General features: G+C 50.5%; 1 protein-coding gene across 1 annotated transcript; it reads right to left on the bottom strand.

Annotated features, from left to right (window-relative positions):
* Positions 1-7: 7 nt before the first annotated feature.
* On the bottom strand, positions 8-1,730 carry RLN3 (relaxin 3; the record flags this gene model as incomplete). Its single annotated transcript, XM_080715842.1, has 2 exons — positions 8-243; positions 1,541-1,730. 2 exons carry the CDS (start codon positions 1,728-1,730, stop codon positions 8-10), a joined length of 426 nt encoding a protein of 141 aa, XP_080571968.1.
* Between the last annotated feature and the right edge of the window lie 13,284 nt (positions 1,731-15,014).

Here is a 15,014-nt window from a genome sequence, read left to right as displayed (position 1 = left end):
AGCAGGCTTAACAGAGGCTGCTGATTTCGCTTTTGCTGCAGCCCCACCTGCAGCAGTTGCTGGAGAGGCCAGCCAGCACATCCCGTCGGCCCCTGAGAGCCCCAGAGCTGCCCTGCCAGCTGGGTTGTCCCCCGTAGTATGCCTGAGGGGACTTGGTCAGGGCCAGCCAGTCGCTGGAGCCCCCGGCTTCATCCAGCTCGCCAGCCAGCTGGGCGTCCGCATCTGCATCTGGGAAGGCCTCCCCTGTGAAAGGCCAAGCGTGTTAGGACCCCGGCTGGGGTGCTGCCACACCCGAGATGTGGACCCTTGGCCCTGCTACTTCTGGGGCCTGGTGGGTCCACTGTGTGGTTCAGGGCTTTGAATCCACTCAGCTCCGGGTTTGTGTTCTGGCTCTGTGACCAGCGTCCATGGGCGACTCGTTCAACTTGACTAAGCCTGACGTTCCTCTCACTTATTTTCCCCGACTCTTTATTTATCGAGGGCGTGATGGCTTGGCGCACACTTCCGGGAGCTAGCCTCCCCACGCTAGAATTGTCACGATGAAAGCTTGCTCTTTGGGGTCTCAGTTTCCTTCTCTGCCAAGTGGGGGGGATAATCCCCATTTTCATGAGTTTTATACTTATGATTTAATAGCCACAAAAAAAATATATCAGGCACATGATAAGCACTCAAAGTAGCCCTAACCCTATACTGAGCGCTTCTAGTACATCAGATGCGGTTTCAAGCGCGTTTGCGGGTTAACTCTTTATCCTTCTCAATGAGGACCTATGAGGGGCTGCTGCTCATCACCCCTATTTTCCAGAGGAGACCGCCAAGACGACTCCTTAGAGAACTGTCACAAGAACACAGCTAGTAACAGGGCTACCATGGGGGCTACTACGGGTTGAACCTAGGGACATTCTACCCTAAGCTACACCCCAGCCCTTATTATTATTTTTTTTAATTTGGCAGCAGGGTCTTGCTCAGTTGCTGAGGCTGGCCGAATTTTCAACCCCCCTGTCTCAGTCTCCTGAGTACTGGCATTACAGGTATGTACCACCATGCCCAGAAAGAGTCACTATTTCAACCCAGGCCATGTATATCACAGGCCCATCTATCCATCCAGCACGCATGCATCCATCCTCCAGCCTCTTCTCCATCGCCAGCAGCAGAAGCATTTCTTTTCTTGCCAGCCCCCTACCCACCATTATACTAGGGCTCCTGGCTTCCCCTCCTGCTGGAGCCTAGACTGAGCCCCCTGCCCTGCTTAGACTGTCTTGACTTAATCACACCATTGAAGAATCCTGCTAGATTCTGACTGTACCTGAGGTGAATGTCCTTGGGTTCAATCCCTGGTGCCACCTACACAAAGAAGAGCTTAGGAAATACGGGCTGCTCTGGACCTCCTGCCTCTGCGCGGCCAGCCTGCTGTGGCTTCCAGCTGGACGCTGGGAGGGAGGGCCTGCTCCTCTGCCCATCTCACCTTTCCGTCCTGGGTCCCTCGCGCTCATCGGTCCTCGGTGCCACCCCACACTATACCCCTCCCCTCTCCCGGCCTCACCTATGGCTTCGTGGGCCAGGATGTCGCGTCTCCATCGGGAGCCCCCGCAGGTGAAGATGACCGCCCTGATGAATTCCCGGCCGCACAGCTTCACCCCATAGGGCGCGGTCCCGGCCTCCGCCCACAGCCGCAGGTCTCCAGCCAGCAGCCAGGCCGTCAGCAGCAGCAGCAGGAGCGCAGGCTTGGCCATGCTGAACGGACGCCTGGCAGGGGCCCAGTGTGTCCCCCATGACGCCTCCTGCTCCCCATTTATGCGCCACTGCTCCCCCGCCCAGTCCGAAGGAAGCCGAGTGACCTCCTTTATCTCTCGCAGCAGAGGGGAGGCTGCCATGCCCCTCTCAACCCGACCTTTCCAGGTTCCCTCACCAAGAGATAACCTTTAGCCAGGGACGCAGTGATGCTGCCCTTTGGGGCATCTTGGCTCTGGCAGGCAGGAAGGGCGAGAAGGTCTCTCTCTCTCTTTTTTTTTCTCTTTCTCTTTTGTTTTTCTTTCTTTTTTCTTCCTTTCTTTGTGATACTGGGGATTCTTTTCTTTTACTTTTCTTTCTTTTTTATGGTACTGGAGATTGAACCCAGAGGTGTTCTACCTCTGAGCCCTATTTTTATTTTGAAGCAGGGTCTCACTTAGTTGCTGAGAGCCTCACTAAGTAGCTGAGGCTGGTTTCAAACCTGCGATCCTCCTGTCTCAGCCTCCCAAGTACTGGGATTACATGCGTGTGCCACCTGCGATCCTCCTGTCTCAGCCTCCCAAGTACTGGGATTACATGCGTGTGCCACCACGCCCTGTTGGTACTGGAGATTGAACCAGTGGCATCCTACCTCTTAGCTACACCCCAGCTCTTATTTATTTATTTATTTATTTATTTATTTATTTATTTATTTATTGCGGTACTGGGGATGGAACCCAGGGACATTTTACCTCCAAGCTACGCCCCCGCCCTATTTTTAATTCTTCCTTTCCTTTCCTTTCCCTTTCTTTCTTTCCTTCCTTCTTTCTTTCTTCTCTTTCTTTCTTTCTTTCGGTGGTACTGGGGTTCCTGGAAGCCCCTCTACCTCCGGGCTACACTCCCAGACCTATTTTATACTTTTTTTATTTGGAAACAGGGTCTCTTAAGCCAGCGCGGCTGGCTTCGAACCTGTGCGATCCTCCTGTCTCTGCCTCCCAAGCACGGGGATTAGAAGCCTGCGCCACACCAGGCTCTATTCTTTATTTTTGAAACAGGGTCTCACTGAGTTGCAAAGGGCCTCAGTAAGTAGCTGAGGATGTCTGTGAACCGGGATCCTCCAGTCTCAGCCTCTCGAATGCTGAGGTTACAAGCGTGGCCACCACGCCCGGCTGGAACTGTTGTTTTTGCTGGACACGGTCCCTGTCCTTTCCTGTGTCACTGACTCCTGGCCTGCGTGGCCCTGGTGGGTGTCATGGGCCAAGGGCACCAGCCAGACGGCAGGGTCGGGTGTGACTGTACTGCTTCTAAAGGACCAATGAATAATTCCCTCTTCCGGTCAGCCTCTTCTCTCGGTGACTCAGTGACTCCTTGTGCCTGGCTGGGGGCCCGGGAAGGGCACACCCACAGGAGGGATTTGCTGTCACACTAACCTGATCAGCCCAGAGCCAAACTTCTCCTTTATGTCTCACATAGAACCAGAAAACTGGAGAGTCAGGCATGGCGATGCACACTTGTAACCCCAGGACTTGGGATGCTCAGTCAGGAGGATCACAGGTTCAAGGCTAGCCTCAGCAAGTAATGAAACTCTTATCAATCTAGTGAGACCTTGTTTCAAAATAAAAATAAAACAGGGCTTGGGTATCTGGGCGTGGTGGCACACACATGTAATCCATGTACCACAATCAATCAATCAGTAAATAAATAAGGCTTGGAGATAGAATGATCCTGGGTTCAATCTCTGGTACCAAAACAAATAACACTTAGCTTGAGTTCAAATTTGGTGGTACTGGGGTTCCTGGAAGCCCTTCTACCTCCAGGCTACACTCCCAGATCTATTTTATATTTTATTTGGAAACAAGGTCTCTTAAGCCAGCGCGGCTGGCTTCGAACCTGCGCGATCCTCCTGTCTCCGCCTCCCAAGCTGGGATTACAAGCGTGCGCCACCACGCCCGGCTTGAGTCCAAATTTCTAATTTTTTTTGTTGTTTGTTTTTTGTGTGTATGTGTGTGTGAGTATATGTGTACCCAGGGGAATTCTACCCCTGAGCTACACCTTCAACTCTTTGTGTGTGTGTGTGGTGCTGGGGATTGAACCCAGGGGCCTCTACCTCCAAGCTACACTCCCAATCCTGTTTTCTTTTTTATTTGGAAACAGGGTCTCACAACTTAGTGAAAGTTGATGCGAGTCTCACTGAGATGCTGAGGCTGGCTTCGAACCCGTGATCCTCCTTCAATCTCAGCCTTCCCTGCAAGCACTGGGATTCTAGAATTGTGCTGCACGCCTGCCTGAAATTCTACCCCTGCCCAGCAGAGCTCTCCACCTGCCCCTCCCAACCCTGACGCCGGTTCTCCTTTCTGTCTCACCCCGCCACCCCCTGGCCCTGCGGGGCGGAGTCCTGCAGTTTGTGGTCTGGGCTCCTCTCACTGAGCTTGTGGTCAAGACTCGCCCTGGTGGAGAATTTCACTTCCAGGTGTCGTGTTTCATGTATTCTTCTGCACCTTGCTCCCCCACCCAATCAAAACTCTTCTTATGCATTTTTTTTAAAACTGGAGATTGAACCCAGAGGCATTGTACCTTCGAATTACACCCCCAGTCCTATTTATTTATTTATTTATTTATTTATTTATTTATTTATTTATTTTTGTGGTACTGGGGATGGAACCCAGGGGCATTCTACCTCTGAGCTATAGCCCCAGCCCTATTTTTTTTTTTTTTTATTCTTTATTTTGAAACAGGGTCTCACCGAGTTGCAGAGGGCCTCACTAAGTAGTAGCCGAGGCTGTCCGTGAACCGCGATCCTCCCATCTCAGCCTGCGGAATGCTGGGATGACAAGCGCGCGCCCCCACGCCCGGCCAGACCGGGCATCTTTAATTTGCGCACGTGTTGGCAGACTTTCCCGTTGTGAGGGTTAAATCAGTCCTGGTCTGTGATGGATGCAGGCTGTTTCCTTCCCTCAGTGGCAGAGTGTATCCAACTCTGGATTTTGGCCAACATGACAGGTGAAATGGGATCTCGGAGTGGAGCAAATCTGCATTCATCTAACCTGATGCCAGGAAGAGCAAAGACGTCAGTGCTCCCCAGCTATTTATAGCTTTCTCTTTGCTAGCCAGGTCCTCCTCTGCCCATTATTCTTTTGGGCTGTAGATCTTCTTCTTGACTTCTAGGAGGACTTTATGTATTAAATAGGGTTGCTATCTAATCATTGAATGAGTTAGAAATATTTCTTCCCATTTGGCCATTTCTCCAAACTTTATTTTCCCCTCCCTCCTTCCCTGGGATGGAACTCAGAGGCCTGCTACATCTCAGCTACACCCTCAACCCTTTTTTTTTTTTTTTTTTTTGGTTTATTTTGAAACAGGGTCTCACTAATTTGCTGAGGTTTTGCTGGGTTGCTGAGACTGACCTCACACCTCCTATCCTCCTGTCTCAGCCTTCCAAGCACTGGGATTCGCGGTGTGCGCCACCACACCCAGCTTCCAAATCTCTATAATAATGATCACTTACTGAAGAATTGAGACATGCCTTGTTTTGGTTTGGGGCTGTGATTTATGCAAATATTACTTTTTTTTTTTTTTTGCAAGTCTGGAGATGAAACCCAGGGGCATTTGACCTGTGAGCTACACCCCCTGTCCTATTTTTTATTTTTATTTTGAAACACGGTCTCACTAAGTTGTGGAGGGTCTCACTAAATAGCTGAGGCTGGCCTCAAACCACAGTCCTCCTGTCTCAGCCTCTGGAATGCTGAGATTACAAGCCTGTACCACCGCGCCTGGCTTGCAAATGTTATCTTATTTAAACTTGTTGATTTTAGTTTTCAACTTCACGCATCTCTGAAAGAAAAGGACATTTTCCTTTGTAATCACAAGACTGCGTTTTATGACTGACAAGTTGCAAAATCATTCCACAGTATATCATTTTATACCAAGTTCATGCTCAGATTTCCCTGGACCAGCCAGGCATGGTGGCACAAGCTTGTAATCCCCGAGGATCCACAGGTTCGAAGCCAGCCTCAGCTACTCAGTGAGGCTCTCAGCAATTTAGTGAGACCCTGTTTCCAAATAAAGTTTAAAATAGGTCTGGGAGTATAGCCCGGAGGTAGAAAGCCCCTGGGTTCCACCCTCAGTACCACAAAAAATAAAATAAAATAAAATAGACCTGGGAGTGTAACTTGGAGGTAGAATGCCCTGGGTTCAATCCCCAGTACTGCAAAAACAAAACAAAACAACCCTGGGTCTCTAAAATTGCCTCCTCCTCCTTTTTTTTCTTTTCCTTCTTTCTCTCTCTGAAGATTGAGCTCAGGGGCATTCTATCTGTGAGCCAATCCCCCAGCCATTTTTACTTTTTTTATTTTAATTTTGAAACAGGGTCTTGCTAAGTAGCTGAGGCTGGCCTTGAACCTGTGACCTTCTTGTCTCAGCCTCCCAAGTACTGGGATTACAGGCATGTATCATCATTCCCAACTGGCATTCTACTTTTTTTTTTTTTTTTAATTGTGGTACTTGGGATGGAGCCCAGGGGCATTCTACCTCCAAGGTACAGCCCAGCCATGTTTTTCATTCTTTATTTTGAAGCAGGGTCTCACTAAGTTGCAGAGGTCCTCACTAAGTAGCTGAGGCTGGCCGTGAACCGCGAGCCTCCTCTCAGCCTCCCAGTATGTGCCACCACGCCCGGCTTTTTATTTTTACTCTGTGTGTGTGTGTGGTACTGGGGATGGAACCCAGGGGCATTGTACCTCTGAGCTACACCCGTAACCTTATCCTTTATTTTTATTCTTTATTTTGGAACAGGGTCTCAGTGAGTTGTAGAGGGCCTCACTAAGTACCTGAGGTTGTCCATGAATTACAATCCTGCTGTCTCAGCCTCCTGATTACAAGCATGCACCGCCGCGCCCGGCTACATTCTGCCTCTGTCAGAGCTGCCACCTGGCCTGGGGTCCCCCATTCCTTTCCTTCCACAATGGACTCGTGGAAGACACAGGGGTGATGGTCCCGTGTCCCTCGGCCCTGGGTGTGCTGTGGCTTCCCACATCGTCACATAACCCGTTGGTCTATCCTTCCATCGGCTGGACGGACTGCACCGGGCTCATGTTTAACACTGCACAGATGAGTCCAAGAGGAAGCTGTGAACTTCCTTTTTTTGTGTGTGGTACTGGAGGCTGAACCCCGGAGCGTTCTGAAAGTTAGCTACATCCCATCCCAGACTCATTTTTTTCTGCCTCCGGGCTACACTCCCAGACCTATTTTATATTTTTATTTTGGAAACAGGGTCTCTTAAGCCAGCGAGGCTGGCTTCGAACCAGCGCGATCCACCTGTCTCTGCCTCCCAAGCGTGGGGATTACAAGTGTGCGCCACCACGTCCAGCTCTTTATTCTTTATTTTGTTTTGTTTTTATTTTGGTGGCACTGGGGATGGAACCCTGGCTACACTCCCATACCTATTTATATTTTTATTTTGGAAACAGGGTCTCTTAAACCAGCGAGGCTGGCTTCGAACCTGTGCAATCAACTGTCTCTGCCTCCCAAGCTTGAGGATTACAAGAGTGCGCCACCATGCCTGGCTATATTCTTTATTTTGAAACAGGGTCTCACTGAGTTGTAGAGCGCCTAAGTAGCTGAGGCTGTCCCCAAACCACAATCCTCCAGTCTCAGCCTCCCAAATGCTGGGATTACAAGTATGCGCCACCACACCCGGCTCCAGGCTCATTTTTACTTTATTTATTTGTGGTACTGGGGATTGAACCTGAGAGCATTCTACCTCCAAGTGACATCCACAGCCTTTTTTTTTTTTTTTTTTGTAGTACTGGGGGTGGAACCCAGGGGCATTCTACCTCCGAGTTATATACCCCCAGCCCTATTTTTTATCTTTATTTTGAAACAGGGTCTCACCAAATTGCAAAGGGCCTCACTAAGTACCTGAGGCTAGCTTCCAACCACAATCTTCCTATTTCAGCCTCCCGAATGCTGGGATTACAAGTGTGCGCCACCACGCCCAGCTTGCTAGGAATCTTTTTTTTTTTTTTTTTTTTGGTGGTACTGGGGTTCCTGGAAACCCTTCTACCTGAGGGCTATACTCCCAGACCTATTTTATACTTTTAAAATTTGGAAACAGGGTCTCTTAAGCCACGATCCCCCTGTCTCCACCTCCCAAGCACAGGGATTACAAGCATGCGCCACCGCGCCCGGTGTGCTTGCTATGATCTTTGGGATGGAAAAAGTGCTCTCGTGCTGGGTTGATCTTGGTTTCAGTTACTTCTGGAAGTGGAGAAACTGGCTTCTCAGTTCCCTCTGACCGCCAAGGCCCTGTGGCCAGGCCTGGGACCCCAGATCTGTCTCTTGGACGATGGTGGGAGGGCTGATCCACTGCCTTGCCGGCTGGGGTCTACTCCTGAGTGCCTCTTGCCTGGAAGGGTATTAGTTCTGGGGGACACTTGTCAAGGCTAGGGACGTCTTTTTTTTTCCTTACTGAGGTTCACACCCTGGGCATTGGGAAGTCCCAAGACAGGAGTCCGCCGGGCTCTGCTGCCTCCAGCTGCCTGGTGCTGGGGTGAGGCTTTTCCTCCGCTGAGCTCCTAGTCTGCTTCTCTGCCCAGTGTGTGTGTGTGTGTGGGGGGGGAATTTTAACCCCCCCCATTTTTGGTATTAAGGATGGAACCCAGGGGCATTTTACCTTCGAGTTATACTCCCAGTCCCCCGACCCCCTTTTTAAATTTTTCAGTACTGGAGATGAAACCCAGAGGCATTCGACCTCCGAGCTACACCCCCAGCCCTATTTTTTATTCTTCATTTTGAAACAGGGTCTCACTGAGTTGCAAAGGGCCTCACTAAGTAGCTGAGGCTGTCCGCGAACCGGGATCCTCCAGTCTCAGCCTCCCGAATGCTGGGATCACAAGCGTGCACCACCACACCCGGCTAGGGCCAGTACTTCTACCCCAGGGCTACGCAGGGCCGTCCCCGCCTGCTGGGCTCAGTTCTTCTCACCACTCAGTGTCATTTCCAGAGACACTGGCTGCGGAATCCTCTCCCAGCCTCCCGGGTCCCTCCCGTGGCCTGTATGAACCCGTTTTACCACTCTCACTGCCTCCCGTGTCTCTGGGCTAGACCGCAAAGTCAAGGGACTTCTCTTTGTTTTCTTCACTTTCACCACAAGGGGCCTTCCACCGAAGGGGGTGGAATATTGATTACCTCACGGCACAGACGCTCAGAGACGCAGAACGGCTTTCCCAATGTCACACAGCAGAGCTGGACGCAGAATCTCCGAGCTGTCAGACTCTGTCCTTTTCCTCCCCACTCTGGCTCCCTGGAGATGAGGGTAAAAAATTAACAGGATGCCCAAAACAACAAAACAAACAAAAACTCAAGCCGGGCGTGGTGGCGCACGCTTGTAATCCCCGCACGGAGGCAGAGACAGGAAGATCACGCTGGTTCAAAGCCAGCCGTGCTGGCTTAAGAAACCCTGTTTCCCAAAAAAAAAAAAAAAAGTATAGAATAGGTCTGGGAGTATAGCCCAGAGGTAGAAGGGCTTCCAGGAACCCCAGTACCACCACCACCACCACCACCAACAACAACAACAACAACACTCAAGACTTCAAGATAATTAGTGTTAAGAAAACAAATGTAATTCACCACGGTGGCACATGCCTATGCTCACAGCACTTTGGAGGCTGAGGCAGGAGGATCTCAGGTTCAAGGTCAGCCTCAGCTACTTAGTGACACCCTGTTTTAAAATGAGAATCCAGAGCCAGGTGTGGTGGCGCCAGCCTCAGCTACTTAGTAATGGAAGCTCTCAGCAATGTAGTGAGACCCTGTTTCCAAATAAAATATAAAATAGGTCTGGGAGTATAGTCCAGAGGTAGAAAGCTCCTGGGTTCCACTCCCAGTACCACAAAAAAGTAAATAGATAAATAAATAATAAAATGAGAATCCGGGCATGGCGGCACAGCTTGCAATACCAGCATTTGGGAGGCTGAGACAGGAGGATCCCTGCTGCAAGCACTACTACTTAGTGAGGCCCTTTGCAACTCAGTGACATCTTGTTTCAAAATAAAGAATAAAATGTAGGGCTGGGAGTGTGGCTCAAAGAAAGAATGTCCCTGGGTTTCATCTCCAGTATCGAAAAAATAAAAAAGAGAGAGAGAAATAAAATAGGACTGGGAGTTACAGCTCAGAGGTAGCCCAGTACCACAATAAGTAAGTAAGTAAGTAAGTAAGTAAATAAGTAAATAAATAAATAAATAAATAAAGCCAGGAGTGGTGGTGCACACTATAATCCTAGTACTTGGGACGCTGGGACTGGAGGATCAGAGGTTTGAGGACAGCCTCAGCAAGTAGTGAGATTTTCATCAACCTGACTGAGACCTTGTTTCAAAATAAAAAAATAAGCTGGGCATGGTGGCACACCCTTGTAATCCCAATACTTGGGAGGCTGAGACAGGAGGATCTCTGACTCATGGCAAACCTCAGCTTAGTGAGGCCCTCTGCAACTTAGTGAGACCCTGTTTCCAAATAAAATATAAAATAGGTCTGGGAGTATAGCCTGGAGGTAGAAAAGCCCCTGGGTTCCACCCCCAGTACCACAAAAAATTAAATAAATAAATAAATAAAATGAGAAGCTGGGTGTAGCCCAGAGGTAGAAAGCCTCTGGGTACTACCCCCAGCACCACCAAAATAAGAAAGAAAAAAGAAAGGAAGAAAGAAAGAAAGAAAGAAAGAAAGAAAGAAAGAAAGAAAGCCAGACCTGGTGGAGCACCCTTATAATCCCAGCATTTGGGAGGCTGAGACAAGAGAATCACAGTACAGGGACAGTCTTGGCTATTTAGTGAGGCCATTTGCAACTCAGTGAGACCCTGTTTCAAAATAAAGAGGAGAAAATAGGGCTGGGAAGCCAGGCGTGGTGGCGCATGCTTGTAATCTCAGCATTCGGGAGGCTGAGACCAGAGGTTTGCAGACAGCCTCAGCTACTTAGTGAGGCCCTCCACAATTTATGAAACCCTATTTCAAGATAAAGAAAAAAAAAATAGGGCAGGGGGTGTAACTCAAAGGTCGAATGCCCCTGGGTTCCATCCCTAGACCTACAAAAAGAAAAAAAAAAAAAAAAAAAGGAATAAAAAAAGGAATAAAAAATAGCGCTGGAGGTGTGGTTTGGAGGTAGAATGCCACTGGGTTCCAACCCCAGCACCCCCCCCCCCGCAAAATAAAATAAAAATAAATAGGACTGAGGGTGTAGCTCAGAGGTACAGTCCCTTGGGTTCAGTCATCAGCACCACAAAATAGATAGACAGATATAGATAGATTGATAGATACACATAGATTGATTGATAGACAAGTCCAGGTGATGGCACATGCTTTTTTTTTTTTTTTTTTTGGTGGTACTGGGGGTGGAACTCAGAGGCTTTCTACCTCCGGGGTATACTCCCAGACCTTTTTTATATTTTATTTGGAAACAGGGTCTCACTAAGTTGCTGAGAGCCTCACTAAGTAGCTGAGGCTGGCTTCAAACCTGAGTGATCCTCCTGTCTCAGCCTCCCAAGCGCAGGGATTACAAGCGGGCGCCACCACGCCCGGCATGGCACATGCTTTTAATCCCAGCATTCGGGAGGCAAGACCCTGTTTCAAAAATAAAGAATAAAAAATAGGGCTGGGGTGTAGCTTGGAGGTAGAATGCCCCTGGGTTCCTTCCCCAGTACAAAAAAAAAAAAAAAAAAAAAAAAAAAAAGAGGGAGGGAGGGAGAGAGCAGAGGCTGGGGATGTAGGGCAGAGGTAGAATAACTCTGGGTTCAATACTCTGTAGGAAAAAAACTAAAAGGCTGGAAATTTAGCTCAGTGGTAGACAGCCATTCTGTTCAGACTCCTGTATTGAAAAAAATTTAAAAAGTATAAGATACATATATAGTATAGTAAAATAGTTACTATAGAGGAACAAATTAACATATTCATTATCTCACAGTTTACTCCTTCCCCGCCTCCACGGTTAGAGCAGCTACAATATATTCATATAGAAAAATCCTGAGTAGCCTGGAACCGTGGCACAAGCTTGTAATCCCAGCATTTGGGAGGCTGAGGCAGGAGGATCTGGGTTCACCATGAGCCTCAGCTACTTAGGCCCTCCGCAATTTAGCGAGACCCTGTTTCCAAATAAAGAATAAAAAATTGGGTTTGGCTGGGAGTGTAGTTTGGAGGTAGAATGCCCCTGGGTTCAATCCTCAGCAACACACACACACATACACACAAGCTGGGCGTGGTAGCACACACTTGTAATCCCCGCACTTGGGAGGCTGACAGGAGGATCGCAAGGGTTCGAAGCCAGCCTCAGCTACTGAGTGAGGCTCTCAGCAACTTAGTGAGACCCTGTTTCCAAATAAAGTATAAAATAGGTCTGGGAGTATAGCCCTGAGGTAGAAAGCCCCTGGGTTCCATCCTCAGTACCACACACACAACAACAAATCCTGAGTAAAACAGGGGGAGAGGGACCCCTTGACCCCTTGTGATATAACTCACTAGTAGAGCTCTTACCTAGCATGAGTGAGGCCCTGGGTTCAATCTTCAGCATTTGGGTAAAAACAACAAAGATATTTCAAGACAAGATCTCATTCTATCCTAGCAAGACTCACCTAAGCCTAATCCAAGCTGGAGGATCCTTAACATTTTTTTGTTCTGCTACTGGGTATGTAACCAAGGGGCATTCTACCTCTGAACTATACCCCCAGCCCGATTTTGTATTTATTATTACATTATATTTTTATTTATTTATTTATTTATTTTTGGTCTGGGGATGGAACCCAGGGGCATTCTACCTCCGAGCTACACCCCTGCCCTATTTTTTATTCTTTATTTTGAAACAGGGTCTCACTAAGTGCAGAGGGCCTCACTTAGTAGCTGAGGCTGTCCTAGAACCGCGATCCTCCCGTCTCACTCAGCCTCCCGAATGCTGGGATTCCAAGCGTGTACCACCACGCCCAGCAACATTTTGATATTTTAGCAAGTTTATTTTTCCCATTAATTCTGCAAAAAAATATATCACTGGACTATGATTTATCTTTCGACAAGGTGTTTGCACCGGAGGCTCTTCCTCTGTCTCGTGTTCTCCCGCTGCACTCGGCCAGTCCTGGGGAAACTGAGGCCCTGGCAGGGAGCGTGTCCAGGCGGGCCGCGGCGGGGCTTTGACCTTTGCTTATCGCCCTCGCAGGAGGCAGCTAATTAAGTCCCCCCCTTCGGAGACCTTTCCGGGGCGGCCGGGCCGCCTGCGTGGCGGAGATAGCCGCGGTGGCCGGGAAGCGGTGACCTTTTCCGGCCCGAGGCGGCGGGAGGCGGGAGGGGAGTCAGGCCGACCCCGGCGGGGGGTGGGTCGCTCGGTGGCCGGGACCAGGAATCGAACCCCGCCTAGCGGTAATGGGCCAGACAGTGGGAAGAGCGCCCGTGACGTCATCGAACCCCGTCCCGGCTCCACCGCTGACGTCACAGAGGGGCCGGGTGTCACCGCATTCCTCCCGTGACATCAGTGCAGGAGGGGGACACCGGACTGCCGAGGGAGACCTTTAGAGAGATCTTTTCCTTTCTCGACTTGCTTGTTTTTTTGGTAAGTCGTTTAAAGTAGTAGGACCAAACTACAATTCCCAAGCGGCCTTGCGTACTGCGTGTGAGCGCGACCTCCCACCAGAGAGCGCGGCAAACCTTCGGGCTGGATCGACGTCTCTTTAGTCGAACCAGAAGGCAAGGTTTACAGCGCAAACCAATCCCCGCCTCACAGACCCCGTCCCTTTACTCTCAGCCCGACGCTTCCTGGCGAGAGTGACGGGCTCCGCGGCCTTTAAGGGTTCAGCTTTCTTTGATCGACATTCTTACCGACAAATCAAATTGTTGGGAAGTGGAGAGGGCGTTGAATAGCGGGGCCGGCTGCCAATGGCGTGCCGCGATGGCCGGGTGCTGTCCAATCGCTTCTCCCCGCGCCGCCAATCACTCCGAGCCCCGCCCCTACGCGTGACGTAAGTAGGGTGGGTAGCAACAGTTGCCCCGGTGAGGGAAACGGAGGCGCCATAGCCACGGTAGTCGTGGCGACCAAGCAACCCGGCAACGCGAGTCAACAACAACAACCGCCCGGCCGACCCCCACCCCCACCCCCCCGGCGCGGCCCGGGGACCCTGGCACGATCTGTCCCCCTCCTAACATCGCCTCCAAGACCTCCGAAAAGCCCTTCCGCGGACGGAAGTGGGGAGAAGCCGAGGTAACCGGGACAGCCCCGAGTCGCTGGCCGGGCTGGAGCGGGCGACGGGGCCTTGGCGGCGAGTGTCGCTGTGCTCTTAGTTCAGGGGGAAGGGGCGAGCGGTCAAAATGGCGGCGGCGACTGTCGGGACTGTGGGGGAGGGGGCCGGGCCCGGCTGGGGCGACACCACCCGCCCCCCAGCCCCGCGGCCCGTCCCTTGCAAGGGGCGGGCACTCGCAGGCCAGCGGCGAGTGGAGGTCCGTCGTGCGGGGCGGGGGGCTTTTATATATCGGGAGGCGCGAAGAGGCGGGCCTGGAGGGCCCGAGCCAATGGGAGCAAGAGATGGGCGGGGCCTAGGTGGCTGGGCGGGGCCACCGCACGCTGGGGAACCGGGTGGGGCCGCCACCGCCCGGGCTGTCCGGATCTCAGAAGCCACGTGAGGCCGCCAGTGTGTCGTCCCCTTGAAAGCTCTGTGGTTGTCTCTGAGATTTAGAGCTTGGACAAGTGCCTGTCACCTCGAAGGCCTCAGTTTTCCATCCTGAAAAATGGGGAGAATCGTTGTCATTTCCTGTTTTCGACATCATGAGATTTCGTAATGTCAGGAATTTCTCTAAAGCTCATTTTATTTTGTGTGCGTTCTGGGAATTGGAACCTAGGGGCATTCTACCTCTGAGCTACACTCCCAGTCCTATTTTTTCTTCTTTATTTTTTCGAAACAGGGTTTCACTAAGTTGCGGGAGACCTCAGTAAGTAGCTGAGGCCGGCCGCCATCCTGTGATCCATCCTCCTGTTTTAGCCTCCTAAGGACTGCGATTACAAGCATACGCCACCACTCCTGGCTAACGCTCATTTCGTATTTTCCTATTTTACTTTACTCTTTCTTTACTCTTATTTCGTGTGTGGTACTGGGTACGGAACGCAGGGGCATCCTGTCTCCCAGCTACATCCTCAAAATATTTTTTACTTTGAAACGGGGTTTCACTCATCTGAGAGCCTTGCTAAATAGCTGAGGATATTTCAGCTTTTCCTCCAACCTGGAACCTCCCCGTCTCAGCCTCCAAGTACCAGGATTAGAGGCATGGGCTACCGCGCCTGACTTCTCTACTTTTTC

Source organism: Muscardinus avellanarius (genome assembly GCF_963383645.1).
Source record: "Muscardinus avellanarius genome assembly, chromosome: 18".
Taxonomy (NCBI): Eukaryota; Metazoa; Chordata; class Mammalia; order Rodentia; family Gliridae; genus Muscardinus; species Muscardinus avellanarius.
This window is presented reverse-complemented; position numbering and strand designations above follow the sequence as displayed.